Consider the following 22,737-nt stretch of genomic DNA (forward strand, 5'->3'; position numbering starts at 1 on the left):
CCTTCTGCTGGACTCATCCAGCTGGATTTGCCAGAATCCCTGTGACGCATCTAGCTTTGTGAAAAACCGGGCATGTGCCATCTCACTTGTGAGTTCCTCCCGCTTCGGGATGGGGTAGGGTTCCCACATTATATTCTTTTTCACACATACCATCGAGCTGACCCAGTCAGTCGGTTCTGTAACTTTAGAGATGATGCCCTGGTCCTGAAGAGCCTTGAGCCTTGCATGCCTGTGCGCTGAGCAGGGAGACCTGTCTGGCTTGACAATCTCAAACCATAGTCTTGCGTGATTGCTCTTGTTGGAGACGAGCAGATGACAGGATCCCAGTACTGTGATGACATTGCCGTTATAGTCCAGGAGCTGGCAGGCTGCTGGAAGGAGCTTGGGTGGCTTCTTGATGCGGTTGAAAACCCCTGTGAAATGAGGTTGGCAGCCACATCTGTGTCCAGCTTGAACTGGATTGAGCATTGACTTACTTGCAGCACCGCACGCCATTCATATGCAGAATCTACAGTGAGGATGGGCAGGCGTCGTGATGATTTTGGTGAGGCATGTTCATGTGTGGTAACGATGCCCACATGGTAGGGGTACTCCAGGCAGTCGTCCTCTGGGTCCATTGTACTGTCAGAATCAGAATCCTGTAAACCTTGCTGTACACTCCGAACGCGTCTGCGTTGGAATTGGGAGCGCTGGCCCTTGACTGGTGGTGCAGAACTGCACACGACTGCATAGCGTCCAGGCTTCCCGCAATTTAAACATTGCCTGCCTTTTGCAGGGCAGTGTCTCTTTAAGTGGGCGGTACCCCAGTTCGGGCACGTCATGACATCATCACGCTCCGTGCATCGTCGCACATGCGCAGTGTGGTCGACAGACGTTCGCACCTGCGCAGAGTGGTGATCGGCCGCTTCATCGTCCCAGTCGCATCACGCAAGCATGAGGCTCTGGGAAGAGCGCGCGAAATGGCCGCTTTCATCAAGGCTGAGGCACTGCATCCGGGCAATGGCCTGCGCACACTCTGCCTCGTGGGAGGCAAGTTTCTCCTTTTCAGCCGATTTATATTGGGAATACCGGTTTTTGGCGTGCTCATGCACTGTACATGTTTCAATCACGACTGGCAGGGTCATATTCTTGATTTTTAAAAGCTGCTCTCTGAGGATCAGAGTAAACTCCGAAAACGATCTGGTCCCTGATCATGGAGTCAGCAATACCACCAAAGTTGCAGGACAGCACAAGCAGACGGAGATTAGTTAGGAAGGAGTTGAAAGATTCATCTTTACCTTGGAGGCTTTGTTTGAACATATAGCACTCGAAGATTTCATTGGTGTCCACTGCACAATGACTATCAAACAGGATGGTCTGAAACTTTGTTTCGCCTGGCCTTTGGTGAAGTTCAGCGAGTTGAAGAGTTGGATGGCTTGATCCCCCACAGTTGAGAGGAGAAGTGCGATCTTCCTTGTATCAGACGCACCCTCGAGGTCTGAGGCTTCGATGTGCAGCGGAAACCTTTGCTTGAAAGTCCGCCAGTTGGCACTGAGATTGCCGGAGGTCCGCAACTGTTGAGGAGCCTGGATCTTCTCCATGGTGCCGGGATACATTAGCTGGTCGTCATGGAACAGATTGAGGTAAATCACCTAGGGATTGCAGTCTCCTGGTATCATGTCGTGTTCAGCACAGTAAGATAACACGGGCTGCAACTGGATGCAGCTTTACCTGAGAGATACTCCACACCTTGAAGTTAGTTCAATATGATTTATTGAACCTGTCACACAGTTAGCTCAATCCTCTGTGAGTTCGACTCTCTGCTAACCTAGTGTGATTAATCTGTCTGACTGAACCAGACTAGCTCTCAGCCACGTGCTGTAGGAGTTATATATGTACACCCTGACTCACACTGTAGATGTCACCAGTGGAAAGAGGCAGAGTGTGAGTGTCTCGTGCCTTTTATAGTGGGAAACGACCCCCAACTGTTCTGCCTGCTGATTGATTATATCTTGTTCTCTGTATTCATTAGCTGCCTGTTTGTATCTCATTATGTGCATGTCTGCATATCTTGACAATGTACATAACATATTTTCCAATTAAACGGCAATTTAGCGTGGCTAGTCCACCTATCCAGCACACCTTTTGGGCTGTGGGGGTGAGACCTGTCATAAGATCCACTCATGGATATAATGAGATGCAGACAGGCAGTGATTGACACACAGGATAACCAATGAACACACACGACACTGAACAACCAATCACCAGACAGGACACTACCACTGTAAAACACACGAGGCATTAAGACTCTGCCCCTTCTCACTGGATACAGCTACAGAGATAGTTAGAGTGCACAAGGCCATGAGCACCTTCTCCATGTGACAGAGAGCTAGTCTGGTCAAGCCAGTCTGAGGTCATCAGTTTAGATTAATAGTGTGTCAACCCACAGCAGATTATGTACAGCAACAAGCAAGTTCAATAAAACAGTGTTGGACCATCTCCTGTGTCGGAAGCCTGATTCTAGTCTCACTGCATCCAGTTGCAGTCGAGGTTAGGCCAACTCAGATAACACATCAAGACCCACGCAGACACTGGGGAGAATGTGCAAACTCCACAAGGACAGTGACCTAGGGCTGGGATCGAACCTGGGTCCTAGGTGCCATGAGGAAGCAGTGCTAACTACTGTGCCACCCTTTACATTACTAATTTTTATACTCATCTCAATTTGCCATACTTTGGCTAACATATTGGGCAACATTGATTTAAAGCATCAATGCAATGGTACATTGCAAACTATCTCAAGGTAATTCGTACTGTATGAAAGTAAGGAGACGTTCTCCAGGCATGGTATTCCACTCACTGTCATGAGTGACAACGGTCCTTGCTTCAGCAGCCAAGAGTGGTCAAGATTTGGCCAGGTATATCAGTTTCATCATGTCACTTCCAGCCCGCATTACCCGCAGTCCACCGGGAAGGTTGAGAAAGGGGTGCACATAGTGAAGTTAATTAGAGGAAAATCTTAGTCTCTGGATAACAGCTGCTGATACACATTATACGGAATTTGTGTTTGGGAACAAGAACCAGTACATCCAAGAGGTTATGCATATCGATTGCAGTGCAGCTGGACAAGCTTCTGATGAAGTTCTGCAGCACCAATTGAAGGAAGGAATGAAGCCTAGATGCATTTGTGTCCACTATAGTCAGAAGCATGTTGCAATGAATTTGCATGTTTTGTACTGAATTATGTTGCTCACTATGCCATTGAAAAGCGCCTGACTGATATCTGTTGTCTACTCATAATTTGTTTTATGACCGACTATTGCAAATAAGATGAGACATCTGGTGGTGGTGGAAAAACAAACTAGATGATCTTTTGTGGCATACTTGGTAATTTGATAGCTGATTCAATCAGTTCATAGAAACCTGGAGCACCTCTGAAGATTGAGTAACCAAGCTTGATTCAAAAGTGGGACCTGGAAGTATGACTTGTCATTAGAGCAAGGGTTTTTCTACTTACTGTATATGACCCTGCAAGTTGGTGCCCTGGGTGATCTGGCTGGACAAGCAGCGGGAAATTTAATAAATCTTTGTGGTGTTGAGCTGTGTGGTTTTTAGCTCTTTAAATTATGTCTCTGGAAACTTAGGGGTCCTTAAACCTGTTGAGACGTACTGTACCTTAATCTCTCTACTTCTGTAAGTGGCTTATACCCTGTTCGTCTGTATAGACCTCTTGATTTGATTTGCAACCTCTTCAACATGGTGATATATTTCTGCACGTCTAAGACCAAAAAGAAACTGGATCAATGCATAAAGATTGTAACATAGGGAGAAGAAATGCAAGATTCTGATGCAGCTACCTTGAAGAAATTATAATCTAAGAGTGATCTGCATTCTGATTTAAACATGTCCTTTTTTAAAACAATCATCATGCTGTATTTAATCTCAATTTGACTATCTGCAAACAGCTATTCTGATGCACTGCGAACATCTAATAGACTAAAAATCCTTAAGTGTTGCATTGTAACATCCAAAGCTGCAGTTACCAGCAAAATAAAGTGCAAGTGCTGCATGATTTGTTTGAAAGTTACAAAACATCAAACTGCACAGGCACTTTGGAGAATATTATAAATGCCTGTTTCCATTAGCATTATTTTTGTAATAACTTTGGTATAAAGTTTCATTTCAAAGCTCTTAAATGCAATTACTGTGATTATTTTAGGGTTTTCTTTGTCTATAACGAGTAAAGTAATTTCACTTTCAGGAGCATTTTGTACTGTTAACTGGACATATGATGAGAACTGAAATGGCCCTCTGCCAGTCTGTACTCACTTACATGGAATTAATTGCTCCCAGTTTTTTTGGAAAACAAACTACCGAACATTGACATTACTGAATATTTGATTACTACATTGGTTCCTGGTGTATTTATTTTGGTATTGATCCTGCATTTGCAACTATTTTCTCAACATTTTCCAACTGTGCATTCATGTCTAGGTGTAGAATACATTTTACTTTAATTGCAAGTTGTGCTTTTAAGTTTAAGTTGGTATAAACTTTTGTGTGCTGAATCCAAGTTCCTGACCAATAACTGTTGATCAAAATGAAACTTAGCTGTATCTATTTCAACCAATTTGAATTGAATTCCAAAGAAGAATATATTAAGAATGCTGATTAAAAACTTTGGTGAAAAATATATGTTTTAACAGTAGTCTTAAACTCTCCTGCTTCTTTTCCCACCTAACCCCCCCCCCCCCCCCCCCCCTTTTAGTACGAAAAGCAGCATTTGGGGCAGAAATTACAGAAATAAGAGATGAGACCACAAATTTAATCATGCAGATGATCCAGTATAAGCCAATGTAGGTCGTTGAAGACAGATAACTAGCCAGGTTACAGCCAAGTTTGGGATGAGCTGAAGTTTAGAGGGTGGAGGATGCCATCCAGAAAATTATTGAAACAGTCAAATCTGGAGTTAACAAAAGCGCAGGTGAGGATTTCGATAGATTTACTGAGGCAGGGTGAACAGTGGCAATATTATGAGATGGAAGTCAGCATTTTTATATTGGAGTTATCAGATGTATATCCATTTTTCAAGGCTATAACTAAAAAACAAAAACATCAGCTATGATGAGTTTAACACACCAACTCTGGCATCAACAAGTGTCAGCACATTCAGAAGGGTAAGGGTGAAAACTGAATAGAGAAGAGAATTATTATAAACAATAAAATAATGACATGGGAGATATTTTTAGAAAGTAAGCATAACTGAGTTTATCAATTACCAGATTTTGAGAAACTACCAGATGTGATCTAGTGAACAAACTGATTTAAAATTTTTTTTTAGAGTACCCAATTATTTTTTTTTCCAATTAAGGGGCAATTTAGTGTGGCCAATCCACCTACCCTGCAAATCTTTGGGCTGTGGGGGTGAAACCCATGCAGACATGGGGAGAATGTGCAAACACTCCACATGGACAGTGACACAGGGCTGGGATTTGAACCCGGGTCCTCAGTGCCGCAGTCCCAGTGCTATCCACTGCGCCACATGTGAACGATCTGATTTAACAGAATAATTAGCATAAGGTTTCAGTGATTTTTGTTTTTTCGTTTCCCTCCATTTCTCTCCTGCATGGAAACTCCTGTAAGCCACTTTCAAAAAATGAATCAAACTCTGTCTCAATATGTAATTTTTAGGCTAATACAATACTATCTTGTAGCGCTACGGTAGCACAGTGGTTAGCATTGTGGTTTCATGGCGCCAGGGTCCCAGGTTTGATTCCTGGCTTGGGTCACTTTCTGTGCAAAGTGTCTCCATGTCTGCGTGTGTTTCCCCCGGGTGCCGGGTCCGGTTTCCCCTCAAGTCCCGAAAGACGTGCATGTTAGGTTTCATAGAATTCATAGAATTTACAGTGCAGAAGGAGGCCATTCGGCCCATCGAGTCTGCACCGGCTCTTGGAAAGAGCACCCTACCCAAGGTCAACACCTCCACCCTATCCCCATAACCCAGTAACCCCACCCAACACTTAAGGGCAATTTTGGACACTAAGGACAATTTAGCATGGCCAATCCACCTAACCGGCACATCTTTGGACTGTGGGAGGAAACCGGAGCACCCGGAGGAAACTCACGCACACACTGGGAGGATGTGCAGACTCCGAACAGATAGTGACCCAAGCCGGAATCGAACTTGGGACCCTGGAGCTGTGAAGCAATTGTGCTATCCACAATGCTACCGTGCTGCCCTAATTGGACATTCCGAATTCTCCCTCTGTGTACCCGAACAGGTGCCAGAATGTGGCGACTAGGGGATTTTTGCAGCAACCTCATTGCAGTGTATGTATCATTATGTATATTAAAATAATACAGGTTTCAAACTTGTCATTATTTCAGCCATTCATTTGTGACATAATTTGAGGAGTAAGCCTACTTGTGACAATAAAGAGTATTATTATCATTACTACTACATCCATCCTGGCTTCTTCCATAAGAATTCAATATTTTGTCCTTTAGTTATTTCTTGGTTGGCAAATGTCCTGCTCCAAGTTCCTCCTCGAGTCAGTCGTAAGGTAGCTATCAAGTTGTGTAAGCATAGTAGGAGGATTTGATTGCTAAGCTTGCTTTTCTTTCATGAGTTTTGAAATTAGGAGCTCATCATGATAGCTGCACCACCAGCATGTTACAATATTATAATTTTGTAAAACTGGAACATGTTTATCTTTCAAACTCCATATGTGTCAAAAGGGAGGCACCAGAAATGTGGCTTTAACTTTTTTCCTTTATTCTAATTTCTTTATTGTACTTTGTTTCAGGTGAGTCAGTCACATCCACACATTCTCCCAGGTATCCTAGTCCAGCTGAACTCGATGCTTATGCCCAGAAGGTGGCTAACAGTCCACTAACAATCAAGATCTTTCCTACAAATATCAGGGTTCCTCAGCATAAGCACCTTAACAGGACTGTAAATGGCTACGACACAACAGGACAACGTTACAGTCCATACCCTATACACTCTGGAGGATATCAGGGTCTTTTAGCAATTGTGAAAGTACACAGCAAAAACGTGGTGAAAAATACAAATGGCAAGAGGACACGGATGTCCCCAGCACAAGTCGGGAATGGCAACATCGGACCCTACCTGGTGCCAAGCACTTTAGCGCAGAGTCAATCGTGTAATGGGCAAATAAGTTACCACAGCAGCCAGAAATCTTTGGAGGGACCTGTTCCACCTAATGTAACTGTCGCCACATCTGTTATTCCAATAGGAGGACGTAACCTGGCTCTGCAGCAGTCAAATCTCCCCTCTATTCAAAGCATCATCTACCAGATCAACCAGCAATGCCAGGCTCAGGCATCACAACAGGCTTCAGCTGTTGTCTGTCAAGGTGCTCTTGTCACCAATCCAAGCCCAGCCACAGCAGTCAGCCGCAATACAGTCAATGGCTTTACCAGCATGATTAATGGAAGTGTGATGTATGCTGGAAATGTTGTACCTGAATGCCGTGGAGGAGCAGAGTTGACAGCTGCTTCAGGTTTAGCCTCTGCAGCAGGACCTAAACCTGGGGCCTATCCAGATGGAATGGATTATTTACTATGGCAACAGAAACAACAGATCCGTATGTACTCAGGCAGTGGTGGAGGTGTAGTAAGTAAATCACCAGAGGTTTGTGCTGTTCCACGACCGTACACCTTGGCACCTACTATTGAAAAAGTCCCCTCATCTCCTTTGAATTGTGTGGGCATGCACTGCAACTTTTCAACAGGGCAGTATTTGGCTGCCCCTTGGAACAGCGTACTGGTGACACCAGACAGTGACTGTTATAACCCACAGGACCTCACAAATGGCCACCGCGACCTTGTTCACCCTTCAGATGGGCTCACCAGTGTCTCCAGTAGAACGCTGTGTAATACCTCTATCCTCAGCAGTAGTCTGCAGTCACTGGAGTATTTGATTAATGACATTCACCCTCCCTGCATTAAAGAGCAAATGTTGGGTAAAGGATATGAGACTGTGTCAGTACCTCGACTATTGGACCACCAAAATGCTCACATTCGACTACCCGTTTACAGATAGTGAGAACTGCTGTTTGGAAAAGATAGAATGATGGTGTTAAATCTTTTATAGATATACACAGAAGCCTCCAGCCTCAGTACAGCAGGCAAAGGCAAATAAAGTGGAGTGTTTAAAATGCCCCAGGGATTACAAGATGCTGGAATGAGTTTGGTTTGGACAAAAGTATCAAAACTACTGGCATTAATGATGAAATATGGCAATTTTTTTAAATTACAGTAAAATGGGGATTGGGGACTTGTATTGGACATTGGAGGGCAAGATGCTATCAGAAATGTGCAGAAAGCTTTGACATGTGTGCTGATGAGTCTGCATGCAGAAAATTTTAAATGTCCAACCCCGCGCTGAATTCTGTGAACACGTGGTCCCGAGATCCTCAACATTGCCGCTTCGTCATTGTCATCTTTTACATGGTTACAAAAAGTGAGCTACTGCCTAAATCTTAGTGGAGAGTGGTTATTGCACTGTATTGGAATAAAGATAAAAGTGGGCACAGGCCGGAATATTATAAAAGAAAGTAACTTGGAAAACTTGAACCTAATTCTTTCATTCTTGTTTGAATTTTTTTTAAATTTTGTGTTGGCTGCTAAAATGAAATACTTTTCCTTTTAAGTTTAGAAAAAAAGATTAAAGTAATTTCACTTGAGGGAATTGCTAGTTTTAAAGTTTTTTTTGGTAATTAAATATACTATATGTCCACGTTTGTGCTAAAATAGCATAGCAAGCTGTGAGGAAATGTAAGGGTTGATGGGATTGATAAATGCACTCAGAAAAATGCGCTTCACATTATTGCAATTATTTCCATAGGATTAGAAAACTCATTTAGTGTAAATGAGTTTGTAAGAGCGCATTGCTGCAAAAGCAGACTGTGTATATACTGGCCTTTTGTTTAACCTTTTAAATGAAATAAAGGCCTGTTGAGCATTGCAGAACACCCCGAGATCCGAGATTGAGTGCTGCCATACTGAAAAACAAACATTAGTATGGGATGGCAACTGTAAAATTATAGCAGACCATGCAAAATGATTGCTGGCAGCCATAACATGCCTAAGTTGTTCGTTATAGACCCCACTATAATATGACTGAGGTCCAGTGGATAATGCTTTAATCTTTCCTCTCCCATTTTCTCCCTTTCCAATATAAAATATCATTTGCTGCTTCTGGTCCTTTTTAAAATAAATTTAGTGTACCCAATTATTTTTTTCCAATTAAGGGGCAATTTAGCATGGCCAATCCACCTACCCTGAACAGCTTTGGGCTGTGGGGGCAAAACCCACGCAAACACTGAGAGAATGTGCAAACTCCACATGGACAGTGACCCAGAGTCAGGATCGAACCTGGGACCTAAGCGCCGTGAGGCAGCAGTGCTGAACACTGTACCATCGTGCTGCCCTGCTTTTGGTCCTTTTCAATATTATTCTTCATTAGCTGCTAAATTCTGCACAGCCAGGGTTTCTGGTCACTCAAAGGGCCATTGACACTTAAGTGTACCCTCCCTCCCCATGCGCCTTTGAATTAGCTTGCCATTATTCAGCAGCTAGTTTATAATGATAGTGAGGGAAATAGTAAAATTTCATGTTGCATTGGTGCTCGCAATTTGGCTTTCATAGTCAAATGACCATTATTAGAAGTTCTTGTTTCCAAATATTTATAATAACATTCATAATCGAACTACACTTGTCAAAACCAGTTTTTTGCTAAACCAAAACAAGTTACCTGGGTGAATTAGTCAACATCATCTTGACAGATTGCAGAAAAGAAAAGGTGGTAAAGTTGAAACACTAATACGCTTTAGCTTGCATTCTTTCAGAAAATACACAAATTTTCTTTTGATTGTTCAACATCTTCTCTGATGTAGAAGTTTAAATCACCACTACTGTTGCATTGTCTTTTATTTGCCGTACCATTTAATGCCTGGCAAAATTACTTTGGATGATAACATCTCTAATTTAAATTTATTGTCACATTAATTCATGCGGGGTTAAAATGCCTCTGAGTGACACTATTTGCAACAGAAAAAAGACGTATAAAACAGGGTTTTATTTTGGGTACAAAGCATCCTGCCTACCACAGGAGAAGTTTCAACCCTGTCATTCAAAACTTGAATTATCAAGTGTCCAGATTAATGCAACCAATCAAGTGTAATTAATTATCATAATTTGGTTTCTATTTTGTACTGAACACCAGGCAACAATCTCTGACATTCCATTCCAGTTTTCTATTTCTTTTATTCCCCCCGTGCTAAATCGCTAGTCTGTTTCTCACCAACATCTTCCCACTATTTTGCTGCATCCTTTAACCCAGAGAAGGGGAGACCAGAAAGTGAGGTGGATGGTTGTATCAGCTCCCCACCACTAATTCCCAAATCCTTTTGGATTGGAACATCAACTTTTGCTTGATTCAATCATAATATCCACTGCCTTAGTCATGTTTGGGTGCTGCTATCTAATGTTGAAAGAAAAAGTAGGGAAATTCAGCATCTATTTTTTTTAAATTGAAGTTTCAATACAAGAATTTCATCAGATCAGTTCTGCCAACTTAAACATTACTTTTTTTATTCCAGATGCTGATGGATTTGATGAATAATTCCAGCATTTTCTGCTTGCATAGTAGCATCCAAAATATCTCTCATAATTCACAATGAGATTTAAATCATAACGTCTGTATTCTTTGTTTGGACATGTGGAGTTGTGGCCTTAAAAGGTTCACCCACGTGATGTGATTAATGGTAATTCCCTGGATTCAATGATTTATAATGTGTTAATGCATTGTAGAAATCACACAACAATGTATTCATTAATCTTTCCTTTCTATAATTTTGGGAAAGAAATGACAGTAAACTTTGAAATAACCACAAATGCTCCCCAAGCTTGTGTGTTATATATAACAGCCTTACTATGAACTGGTGAAATTCAGTCAATAAATTTCAGAGCAGTTAAATGTTTAATTCACAGTCTAGAATTCAGGTACTCAATTTGGATGTGTTTATTTGAACTGGCTTACACATGAATTTGCTGAACCATTCGTATGAGAGCACATGTAGCAAATATTTCCAATGCTTTCAGAAAGTACTGGCATTTGCAGGTTGTGCTTTTAAGGTCCATTTGTTCTATTTCTGTTTATAGATACTGATTGTGTTTTGATTTTATTTCATTAGCTGCTTTCAATATCTGTATATATTCACTAGTTCAGTTTTATCCACTGTGCACACATGATTGTGTAGCTAGCCTTTATTTGGGATGAGAGGAAAAATAGAAATGGCAAAATATATTTATCTTTAATTGCACATTGGGAGTAATTGTATAGAGACAAAGGAATGTGACACCAGGAACAGTTATGATCTAGCTTGAGAAAAACTGATGAAAGGAAATAGTGAGGATGCTTTATTATTATTCACTTGAAAATCTATTGATTCAATACTTTAGTGTACAGGTGTTTTTAACATGCATACCTGTCAAGCATATGTGATGGTACACACTGGAGGGGGGGAAATAAAATATTAAATGCTCCTTTAAGCCTTGGATGGCATAAATGATAGCTCCACTGCATCTATTCCTGACCTGGGAAAGTGTCATGCTGACCATGGATGTAAAAGCTGAAGAACACTCCTATTTCTTAATATGCATAATCTCAATAACATTTTACACAGAGGAGGTAATGCAATGATTATCTTTTGCATCTTTGGCATTTTCCATATCATAGAATCATTATAGAATTTAAAGTGCAGAAGGAGGTTATTCGGCCCATCGGGTCCACATGGCCCTTGAAAGCGCACTCTACTTAAGCCTACAACTCCACCCTAACCCTGTAATCCCACCTAACCTTTGGACGCTACGGGGCAATTTAGCGTGGCCAATCCACATTTTTGGGACGGTGTAGGAAACTGGAGCACGCAGAGGAAACCCACACAGACACAGGGAGAATGTGCAGACTCCGCACAGACAGTGACCCAAGCTGGGAATCGAACCTGGGTCTCTGGTGCTGTAAAGCAACAGTGCTAACCATTGTGCTACCGTGCTTGGCATAAGAGTGGATTTCTTTTTTTTTAAATAAATTTAGAGTATCCAATTATTTTTTTTCCAAAGCATGGTTAATCCACCTACCCTGCACATCTTTGGGTTGTGGGGTGAGACGCACACAACACGGGGAGAATGTGCGAACTCCACACGGACAGTGACCCGGGGTCGGGATCGAACCTGGCCCTCAGCACCGTGAGGCAACAGTGCTAACCACTGCACCACCGTGTTGCCCACAAGAGTGGATTTCTAAATTGATGTACCAGTGTGCAGGTGAATATTTACCAGGTGAATATTTGATGCAGCTAGAAATTTGCTAAGTTGTAAAGCAAATTTTTCTCATTCGTTATTGATCAGCCCCATTAATTTCAAAGCAAAGGTTTATTCATAATGGGTTTGTTTGTGTACAGGATGTAATACATTGTTTCAAAATGTTACTTTTTATTTCCTGCAATTCACATGTGATTAAATACAGAGGTAGTTTTTCCAAGAAATGTTAAGCCTGTATAGGGATCAATCTAGAATTAGAGGGAATGGGACAGACAAACTGTTTACTGTCTGTCATTACGAGCCTGATCTTTATCAGTGTTCAGTATAGTGCTAGCAAAAGGAAAATATATCTCTACTAACCCAAGCTGTTATAGCCAGTATTGCTAGGTGTAAACCCTCTATCCAAAAAAATAAGTACTCTGTTGTGAAACATTATAAACTCCTTGATTACAAAACATACTGACTCCCATGTTGAAACAAATAGGAGCCCATATAGTAACTGAATGTCTCCTTTCAAATGTTGGAGAAATTTCGGCAACATTTTGTTGCTGACCTGAGTTTCCTATGTTAACCTGATGGACAATTCTTCAAAACCATATTCTCCAGAATTTGGATAATCTTTCCTTTTTTCACCATCTATTGAGCAAAAGCTTTGGGGTTGAGTTTTAGATCAAATGCATACTTCCTCTTGAGCTTCTGTTGTCTTAATGATATTCATAATGGAATGATTGAACAGTTTGGGGAGAAGAGTGAAACAAGATCACCTGAAAACCTACCACTTGGCATCTATAATCTGTGCTATTATATCTTTCATCCGTGGAGGCATGTTATTCTATAGTGCAATAAAATAGGTTCAGTGATGGCACAAGAGAGATTTTTCACATTGTGCGAATCATAATGATAGCAAGTTGGATCAAGATTTTTTTAGGAGGCAACTATCAATAATGTTCAAATATTTCTCCAACAAAACTGGTTCTGATTAACTGAAATGTGGAATCTATTAAATCAAGATTGACCCCTAGTGGATGTTTTCTGACATGGTCAGTTCCATTTATAAGCTGTAAGTTTTCTAAGGTGATTTTTTAATTAACCCAAGTTAAATTCCCATGAAGTAGACAAAGTATATGGACAAATGGATCGATCTGTGACAAAACATGTCTCTTTGCTGAGCTTCAGAGTCATAACATAATAACCAAAACAAGCTTGTACTGATGCCAAAATTAAACCTCTGCTTTTGCCTAACCTTACACCAGATATGGTAACAAAAAAAATCCAATTTCCTAGTGATATCAGCTCCTAACTCTATTGGGAAAGTATTCTAAATGGGCTGAATTGGCATGTTTTGAGAAAATCCTAATTATCATTCAGTTGCAGTCTGTTTGCTAAGAACTTGGTTCCATAGATGCCAGTTTACCACTAGTATAAAGCATCTTAGTGAGTGAATTAGTAGATTAAAAACTAAAATTTATCAAGGTTAAAAGACAAATAAAATTGTCTCCTGACAGGCTGGTATAGTTGCTGTTTACAAACTAAAGCAAGTCATTTTGAGGAGGAGATTTAAGAAAGAGGGGCGGCACAGTAGTTAGCACTGCTGCCTCACAGCTCCAAGGACACAGGTTCAATTCCGGCCTTGAGTGACTGCCTGTGTGGAGTTTGCACTTCCTCCCCGTGTCTGCGTGGGTTTCCTCCGGGTGCTCCTGTTTCCTCCCACAGTCCAAAGATGTGCAGGTTGGGTGGATTGGTCATGCTAAATTGCCCCTTAAGTGTCCAAAAAAGTTAGGTGAGTTGCGGGGATAGGATGGAGGCATGGGCTTAGGTAGGGTGCTCTTTCCAAGGGCCGGTGCAGACTCGATGGGCCAAATGGCCTCCTTCTGCACTGTAAATTGAACTGAATTCTCCTCCACTGATAGTCATTCTGCATGGTTCATTGATACTAATAGAGCTAATCCAGAATATATTCCGCCCACAATGACCCGAACAACATTGGAGCAAGCGTACTTATCCTTGCCAAACAATAAGCTGAATGCATTAGGATAATGGTATTAAATTCCAAATAGGATTCTGCTTGGAGCACTCAGTCATTCTGCTTTTCTCCCTCAGCTGTTGAGACACTGCAACATATGGCATGTCATTAGGAAGATTCGCCTAGTTGAAAAGCCAGTCTCCCAAACAGATTTTTTTCCAGGTGCTGAGAAGAGGCAAGAGAATAACATCCAAAGAATGGGATTTGTTTTATGTTCACCTCCATTTAAAGCATTTGAATAAAGATTGTGTACGTTGTCGAAGAAAAGGAGTACCCACCTTTATTTTTCCCTTAGAGAATCACTAATCAAGTTACTAATCGGATTTGCTTCACACCTGGCATACTCTTCACAAGATGTTTCATCAAAATTTTCAGTAATGTCATGGCAAGAATTCAACCTTTATGATCCACGGGGGAGGGGGAGAGGATGGGCTTTCTACAGCCTACTTACAAGACAAATCTAGACAAACAAAAGACTTCACTTCAGGGTGACTGTAGTCAGTTCTTTCACCATTTAGGAATAATGTGCATCTGTGGCAAAAATTTCACTTTGTTTTCTCCTCGTTGATTGGATGCTGGAATTGAAAAAGTTGTGTCGATGAAGCAGTATGACGTATTTGTGGTCTTTTTATGGGTAGGAAACACAGTTAACATTTTAAAATGATAGAAGGTTCTTCATTCATAGTTCTTGTAGTTGAATAGGGCCTACTTTGTAGCATCTGTCAAATGCTTAATGTGATTAAGGATGGATAAAAGAATAATTTTGTGCAGAACATGGATGAATGATCAGCAGGAAAAGATGATGTAGTGTGAATTGCCTAATTTATATTGCCAGTTTTTAACATATGGAAAATAAAATGCACAGGGTTACAAAAGGTGAATTTCAAAGCAAAACAATGGGTTTGATGGATTCCTTTTTGAGGCCCAATTAACACCACACAAGGACAGAAATAATGAGCTAGATGCTATTGTGCTGGCAATTTGTTTTTGCAGGATAAATCTTGCATTAAATTGCTAATATAACAGACATACGGATTATTTTGCTCCCCCTCTCACTCCCTAGAGGAAGGATCTGATATTCTTTATATGTTATCAGATCCTGTTTAATAGCTGAAATAGTTGAAGTCTGAACAAAATCTGATCAATCTTTTTATCAGTGCAAGTCAAAGTCCACCCAAGCAAGCAGAAATGAAATGAAATGAAAATCGCTTATTATCACAAGTAGGCTTCAAATGAAGTTACTGTGAAAAGCCCTTAGTCGCCACATTCTGGCGCCTTTTCGGGGCCGGATGATAAGATCAATGATAAGTAGGTAAATGTGTGGAAACTAAGCTTATTATCTAATTGTTGAGAGATTGCAGAGCTCTAATATGCAGAGGGATATGGGAGTCCTAGTGCATGAATCTCAAAATGTTAGTGTGCAGGTGCAGCAAGTGATTAGGAAAGCTAATAGAATTATCATTTATTGCAAGGGGGATTGAATACAAAAGTAGGGAGGTTATGCTTCAGTTATACAGGACATCGGTGAGACCAAATCTGGAGTACTGTATACAATATTGGTCTCCTTATTTAAGGAAAGATGTAAATGCATTAGAAGCAGTACAGCAAAGGTTTGTGAGATTAATACATAAAATAGACGGGTTGATTTATGAGGAAATGTTAGACAGGTTGGTCTTGCATCCACTGGAGTTTAGAACAGCAAGAGGCGACTTGATTGAAACATACAAGATCCTTGACAGGGTGAGTGTGGAGGGGATGTTTCCTCTTCTGGAAGAATCTAAAACCTAGGGCCACTGTTTAAAAATAAGGGGTCGCCGACAGAGAGAAGGAAATTATTTTTCTCTCCAATGTTGAAACACTTCGGAATTCTCTTCCTCAAAAGGTGGTTGCGGCAGGGTCTATGAATATCTTTAAGGCAGAAGTAAATAGATTCTTGATAATAAATCTGACACCGGGTAGGCAAGAAGGTGAGGTAAAAATTGTAATAGCCATCATCTTATTAAATGGTAGAGAAGGCTCGAGGAGCTGACTAGCCTACTCTTCCCAATTTGCATGTTCGCATGTGCAGCTGGGGATATGTCAAGTGCTTTAATTTCATCTGAAATTCAGTGCATCAAGTGTAAAACAGGGCTTACAGTTGACTAGCTTTGAAAAAAATTCCATTTGTGCCTCAGCCATAGCTTCCTGTCTTTTTTTTTGGGGGGGGGGGGGGTGGCTGGTGCAGTGCGAGGGGAGGGGGAGGAGAAGAAACAAAATTGAGCAGCACTCAACTTATGGGAGTTTGCTAATTCAGAATCAATCTTGAAGTAGTTCCACCTAGTTATTTCATAAAAAATCAAATTGTACACATGGTTGCTCAAAACTTGGAAGTGTTTCATGTCATTAGAAATATTGGTTGCAATTTTACCCTTTGGGTGCCAGTGAGTTGAAGCAGAAACCCACTGCTGCTGAAATCATTTTTCTCTTTGCAATGGATATTCTCTTGAACTGTAGCCCAGCTCTCTCTCCTTTTCTGATAGTCGTAACAAATGAGGTTACAAAAGTTGCAATGAGGCGATCTTGCCACCCAGGGTTCTCTCGCTACATTAATAGAAATAAGTGATCAGAGCTAGTTAGATAAGCTGAGGGCTACAGTTGACGACCTCTGGGGGAAAAAAAATTACGATGGGAAGTGTTGCTAACAGTTCATGAAATCCAACCTTTTTCTTGGACCAGCAACAATTTGCTTTTATATACTCAATGCAATCAATGTAGCAAACTGCAAAATTTGAGATTTTGGCACAGGTGACCGAAAGGTTGGTTTTAAGCAGTGTCATTTTGAGAGAATTTCAGAGCTTGGACAGCTGAAAGCACAGTCATACAAATGGGATAAAGAAGTCAGGAAAAAAATCGGATTTCCAATTAAGATCACGTGGTTATATAAAACATTAAGTTCTATTTTCTGGGGCTAATTTACTTGTGTTGGAACAAGTGCCAGAAAAATACAACTTGACAAGTAGGACTTTCTGTGAAATCCTAAATTATATTTTCCTACTCACTGTACTTCAAAGTGTAACCAGGGTATAGTATCCCTCAAAAAGGGATGCTCAACTATGATATAGTCTAGCAACCTATGAGTGCAGTGAAAAATAATTGATTCATATCACAAGATAAATATTAGGTGCAGGAAAAGAACGTCAGGGTAAACGTTACGCAAACTGGTAAGTTTCTTTGGTTCTTGACTCTAGCGAGTAATTCTCTTCCTGGGTAACTGCGCAAGAATCTCATTATTGAAGTTAGAATATTACCACATTGTACATGAAAATCTAACCAAAAAATTATTGCAGTATTGGTATAATGCTGACCCGTATCCATCTTACTGGCGTTTGAGCATGAGCAAGAACGATTAGGATCTAGAAGAGAATTTAAAAGAACTGAAGTAATCTCACAAAAATAGCAATTTTCAGTCATTTTGCATGGCAAGAAAAATTAGCTGCTTGAGTAGGTAGGTGGTGGTTTATTTCTCAGTTCAGATTCTGATTTTTGGTTTTGTAAGGCCAATAGATATGGTAGAAATTGCATTCAGCTGAAATCTAATCAAAATTAATTCAAGTACCAAATGTAATTTTTAGATTTCTACATCCAGCAGAAATTACATACAGATCTACAATATGTGTTGATATATATTATATATTATCACTACTTGCAGAAATTGTCATGTTGTCGGGCAGCGTGAACATTATTGGGCATCAATGACACAGCACACTGCCAAGCTGTTGGTGTTCTGCACTGTCACTATTACAAAACAAAATCCAGGAGCAAGTGAAATCGCCATTCACATTGTGTCACCTTCTTCATATTTAAAAGTTATTATAAGGCAGTAATTGATCTTGAGGTTCTGATGATTACAAAGTCGTTGAGTTTTTTTCTTCTATTTCCTTGTCATCCGAACCCCATGATTCATTTCCTGCCTTGGATTCATCCCCAGATACCCATCATCTATTATAGTGAAAAGTGCTTACGTAGCTATGTCTTCAAATATTTTTTAGAAGAAATAGCAATTAGTTTAATTTAAAGTACAGTGCAATAGTTTTTTTTTAAATACAAAGATATAGAACATTTTCTCATTGATATAACTAGCAAAATAAACAATACGTCGTTGATTATGTTTCTATTTTAATGTCATAGAAATACACATCAAGGAGGGGCTAAACCTTCATATTGGTGAATGATTACCTCACATTGAGACGTTATAGGTTCAAATCCCAGTGACTTGCTTGATGATTTATTTTAATCTTGGGTAGCTACTGCCCAATGAAGTCTGTGGCACAATCTTTTTAGGTAGCTTTCTATTCTATTATTGTTTAATAAAATGCTATTCTGTTATTGTTTAATAAAATGCTATTTTTCCTTTTATATCTTTTAGATCAGTTTAAAAGAAAAAAATAAAATTCTAGTCAGTTTAAACAGAAGTGGAAATGCGATTATGAAGAATTTGGACTCAGCAATCTAGTCAATACGCTCTCAGTTTGCATATAGGCTAATTAGAACTTTAAAAAAATATAGCTTTCATACAATTGTTTGTTATAACAAACTGGAGCAAATGTTTTGGTTCATATAGATAGCAAGGTTGTAAATTGAAAATTCTTTGTTCCTTGGATAGTTATTCAGTGCTACTGCCCAACTGCGGGGACTAATGGAGCAACACATTCCATCTAGCCCTAGTTTTATATGTGAAGTAAATGGGGAGGGGAGAAACAAGTTCGCAATTACCACCTAAGGTGCACCTTGCTTTTAAAAGCCTGCAGTATTTCCATATTTGTGTTTTAAATATTTTGTAAATGTTTCCTCAGGAAAATAAGGTGTTAAAAAAAATGTTGGATTACGTGTGTGCGTGAATGAAGAAAGCTGGTTTATTTGAAGAAGTGTGACTAAATGCTGTAACTTCTCTAGCCTTGGAACTAACTACTCTGAATGTGCCTATGGTTCCCTCATCCTACATATATGCTTTCTATCGCTCCTAGATTGAGCAGGGCACAGCCCTGTATTGATATTCTGACAACCCTGACAGGTTTGTTTTTATTTTTTGTCGATCTCAGGACTGAAACTTCTTTATTTTATGTAGATGTTTTATTTATTCTGTTTCATTATTTTACTATTGGTTGACATGAAATGAATAAAGCAATTAACATCACATAAAGGCTCTTGGGTTTTTTTCACCCCCACAACAGGTAAAAGCATATTTCATTAGTCTTTTTTCAGCAAAGTATTTGAAAGACGCTTGCCGTTAACTTTACTAGGACCTTTCACTTGTTCTCTTTCCATGACTGACTTGAGGATGGGAGGAAACAGTTGAGTTTTTGATGTGTCATGATTGTAGATGTACTTGGGTTAATACTGTATTAGTTTTTGTAACTAACCATATGTCATATAAGTAACTAACCAGATGCCAAATGACATTACAGATCAATCTAAGTATCCAAGCAGAATTGTCATATTTGGCTGTTAAACATCCTCCACCTTTAAAGTTTCTGCTTGGGTGCAAGGTTAAACATGCACCAATTTAGAATAAAATCAACTCTAATCAGTAAGAACCAATCAGGAATAAACAAGTGAAGGAAAAACATTGCAACTAAGCCAAAAGATTTGGTAACTTGCTTTTTGCTGCTTTCTTGAGTTTTCAGCTTTGGTGAAAATAAACACATGGGAAATAACATTTATTGTAATCTTTAACATGACAAATTCCATGGCTTTGTTGCTCTAGGTAGAGGCAGATAAAATTGGCTGTGTATAAATATAAAAAATTATATTTCTGTATAAATTTAATGCTATGTTAGGATGGTGTAATATTGGCCATTAGATTCTGAGATATTTGATTTCTAAGATGGCTTTGTCTTTGGCTTTCATGTGAACATGTTCATTAAGCCAGAAGTCATTGAGAAGTGTGAAGACTCCCTCCTGTGGATCACTGAACCTGGAAATGTCTGTAACTTAATTATACCTTATTTCATTTCTGACTTAAATTCTCCATGGATTCCATGTATTAAAAAGCATATGGGCATTTAAGCCCCTGGTGAGTGGACAGACAGAAAAACGGAACCGCAAAAACATTTTCGTGGAACAATTTGTGAGGAACAAATGAGGACAGGAGTAGATCACAAACAGTGTAAAGATTTTTTTCAATAATTAGCCTATTTTCTTATTAATTGCACAAGTGTGCTGTTATGTACTGTACTTATTTTTAAAATGAATTAAGTTAGTTCATTCAGTATCTCAGCCCAGCTTTAGTATGCTGTGTTGATGGCTGGGAGAAAATGTAGTGCAGTGGAGCACAAGAAATGATTGTGATCCACTACAGGATACTGGATTCTCTGCAGGGACAGAAAACAACAGGGATGTGGCTTCTGGTTTATAAAGCATATGTGGTCTGCTTATATAAATAGGAAGAGCACTGTACCAGGGAACCTCTTGTCTAATTACTCTAAAACAAATCATCTTGATGGCACAGAGTTGAGAGTGATACCTGTGCCATCAGACTTACTCATAGAATCAAAGGGTTGTGAATCACGAAAAAATGTTTACTCAGTGGCAAACCTTTTCAGGAAATATTGTGAACTGTGAGGAGGTTGGTGATAGAATTCATGTACAGGTTCATGAAATGGGTGGACATTTGGCAGATGAAATTTAATAGAAATGAAAATTTATACATTTTAGGACGAATGAGGAGAAATAATAGAAAGGTACAACTTTAAAGGCGGTTCAGGAATATAGACACTTAGGGGTATATGCGCGCAAATCATTGAAGGTGACGGGGCAAGTTTCAAAAGTGATTAAAAAGGCAAACTGAATCCTGGGCTTTATAAATAGTGGTTATGATTAAACTTGTGACGGTTCACATTCACCTGGAGTATTGTGTTTAATTCTGGACAGCAAACGTTAGGAAAGATGTGAAGGTTTTAGAAAGGGTGCAGAATTGATTTATTAGAATGGTTCTAGAGATGAGTGACTTGAGATGCAGATTGGAGAAGTTGGTACTGTTCTCTTCAAAGAGAAGTTTGAGAGGAAATGTGTTGAGGTGCTCAATCAGCCCTGCCCTGAAATCACTTTTGGCGCAGGGGCAGAGAATCGATAATTACCCAGGAATCGTGCCCGCACCACTCCCGTGATTCTCCAACCCCCAGAGAATCGCTCGTGCGCGGCTGGGGGGGCCATTGACGGAGCCCCCCCCCCCCCCCCCCCCAGTGATTCTCCGGGCAAAACTGGCCTAGTTCCCAACGGCATGGTTCTAACCACATATTGCCGGTCGGGAACCTCGGGTGGCGACTGGGGCGAGAGGAGCCTCATGGACGGTCGGGGCAGCGATTGGATGGCTTGGATCCACGGGCGTGCGCGCTATCTTGGGGGGATTGTCAATGTCGGTCCACGGTCCAAGTCTGCCATGGCGCTTGGCGCAGCCGCTGCAGGCCGCCGTTGTGCGTATGCGAGGACTCCCGATCAGAAGTGCGGGGCCCCGTATCCGCAGCCAGAGCTGCGACGAGCACTCCAGGGCCCTGCCAGCCCCTTGCAGGTAGAATCGCTCTTTACTTTTTTTAAAGGAAAGTCAAGAGTGAAATGCCAGCATTTTAATGCCGGAGTGGGGACATAGCCCCGTTTTTGGAAAATCCAGCCCATGGTGTCTACATCGAGAGAAATGATTTCCATTGGTGAAAGGGCAGAGAATGAGACAACACTGATAAAAAGTGGATAGCAAAAGAATCATGAGGAAAACTTTTTTTGTGCAGTGAGTGCTTGTGATTTGGAATGCACTGCCAGAAAGGATGTTGGAGGCAAATTCAATCATGACTTTCAAAAGGGAGTTGGGTAAGGATGAAAGAAAAACATTGCAGGGGTATGGAGAAAGGGCAGTAGAGTGGGACCAGCTAAATTGTTCTTGCAGAAAACTGGCACAGACTTGAAGGACTGGAATGGCTTTCTGAGAGTGTAACCAGTCTGTTACCAAAGACCTGGGCACAGGTCATGGGCTCATTCCAGCAATAATGTATGTTGGAGAGCTAGATCAAAAGGTGCCAAATTAGCAAGGACTTTAGGGATAAAATTAATGCACCTACTGTTGTAATTTTCCAATTGATTGTTGAAAAAGGCCAAGCTACTTTGCTTAGCTTGGTAGATCTCTAGTATTTGCTCTATTCCAAGACTTCACTCAAGCTGAACCAGGTACCGCACAACTTTCTTGTTCAAACCTCATTTTCTTTTTTTTAAAATAATTTTTATTGAAATTTTTACAAAATATAAACAGCTCAACTCTATTAACAAAACAACCGCGGTAACACCCCAAGAACAATTCCCACCCAACTTCAAAAGCAACTACAAACAAGAGAAAAAAACAAAAGAGCACCCAACGACAA

General features: G+C 40.4%; 1 protein-coding gene across 1 annotated transcript in view; it reads left to right on the top strand.

The window, feature by feature from the left end:
• fam222a (family with sequence similarity 222 member A) overlaps positions 1-10,902 on the top strand; it is a 510,741-nt gene extending 499,839 nt beyond the window's left edge. Inside the window, exon 7 of the mRNA XM_038816803.1 lies at positions 6,786-10,902. Coding sequence (XP_038672731.1) covers positions 6,786-8,047 — 1,262 coding nt within the window. The 3' untranslated portion in view covers positions 8,048-10,902. The remainder of the gene's footprint in view (positions 1-6,785) is intronic.
• The last annotated feature ends 11,835 nt before the right edge of the window (positions 10,903-22,737 follow it).

The sequence above is a fragment of the Scyliorhinus canicula genome, chromosome 1, assembly GCF_902713615.1.
Source record: "Scyliorhinus canicula chromosome 1, sScyCan1.1, whole genome shotgun sequence".
In the NCBI taxonomy this organism is placed as follows: Eukaryota; Metazoa; Chordata; class Chondrichthyes; order Carcharhiniformes; family Scyliorhinidae; genus Scyliorhinus; species Scyliorhinus canicula.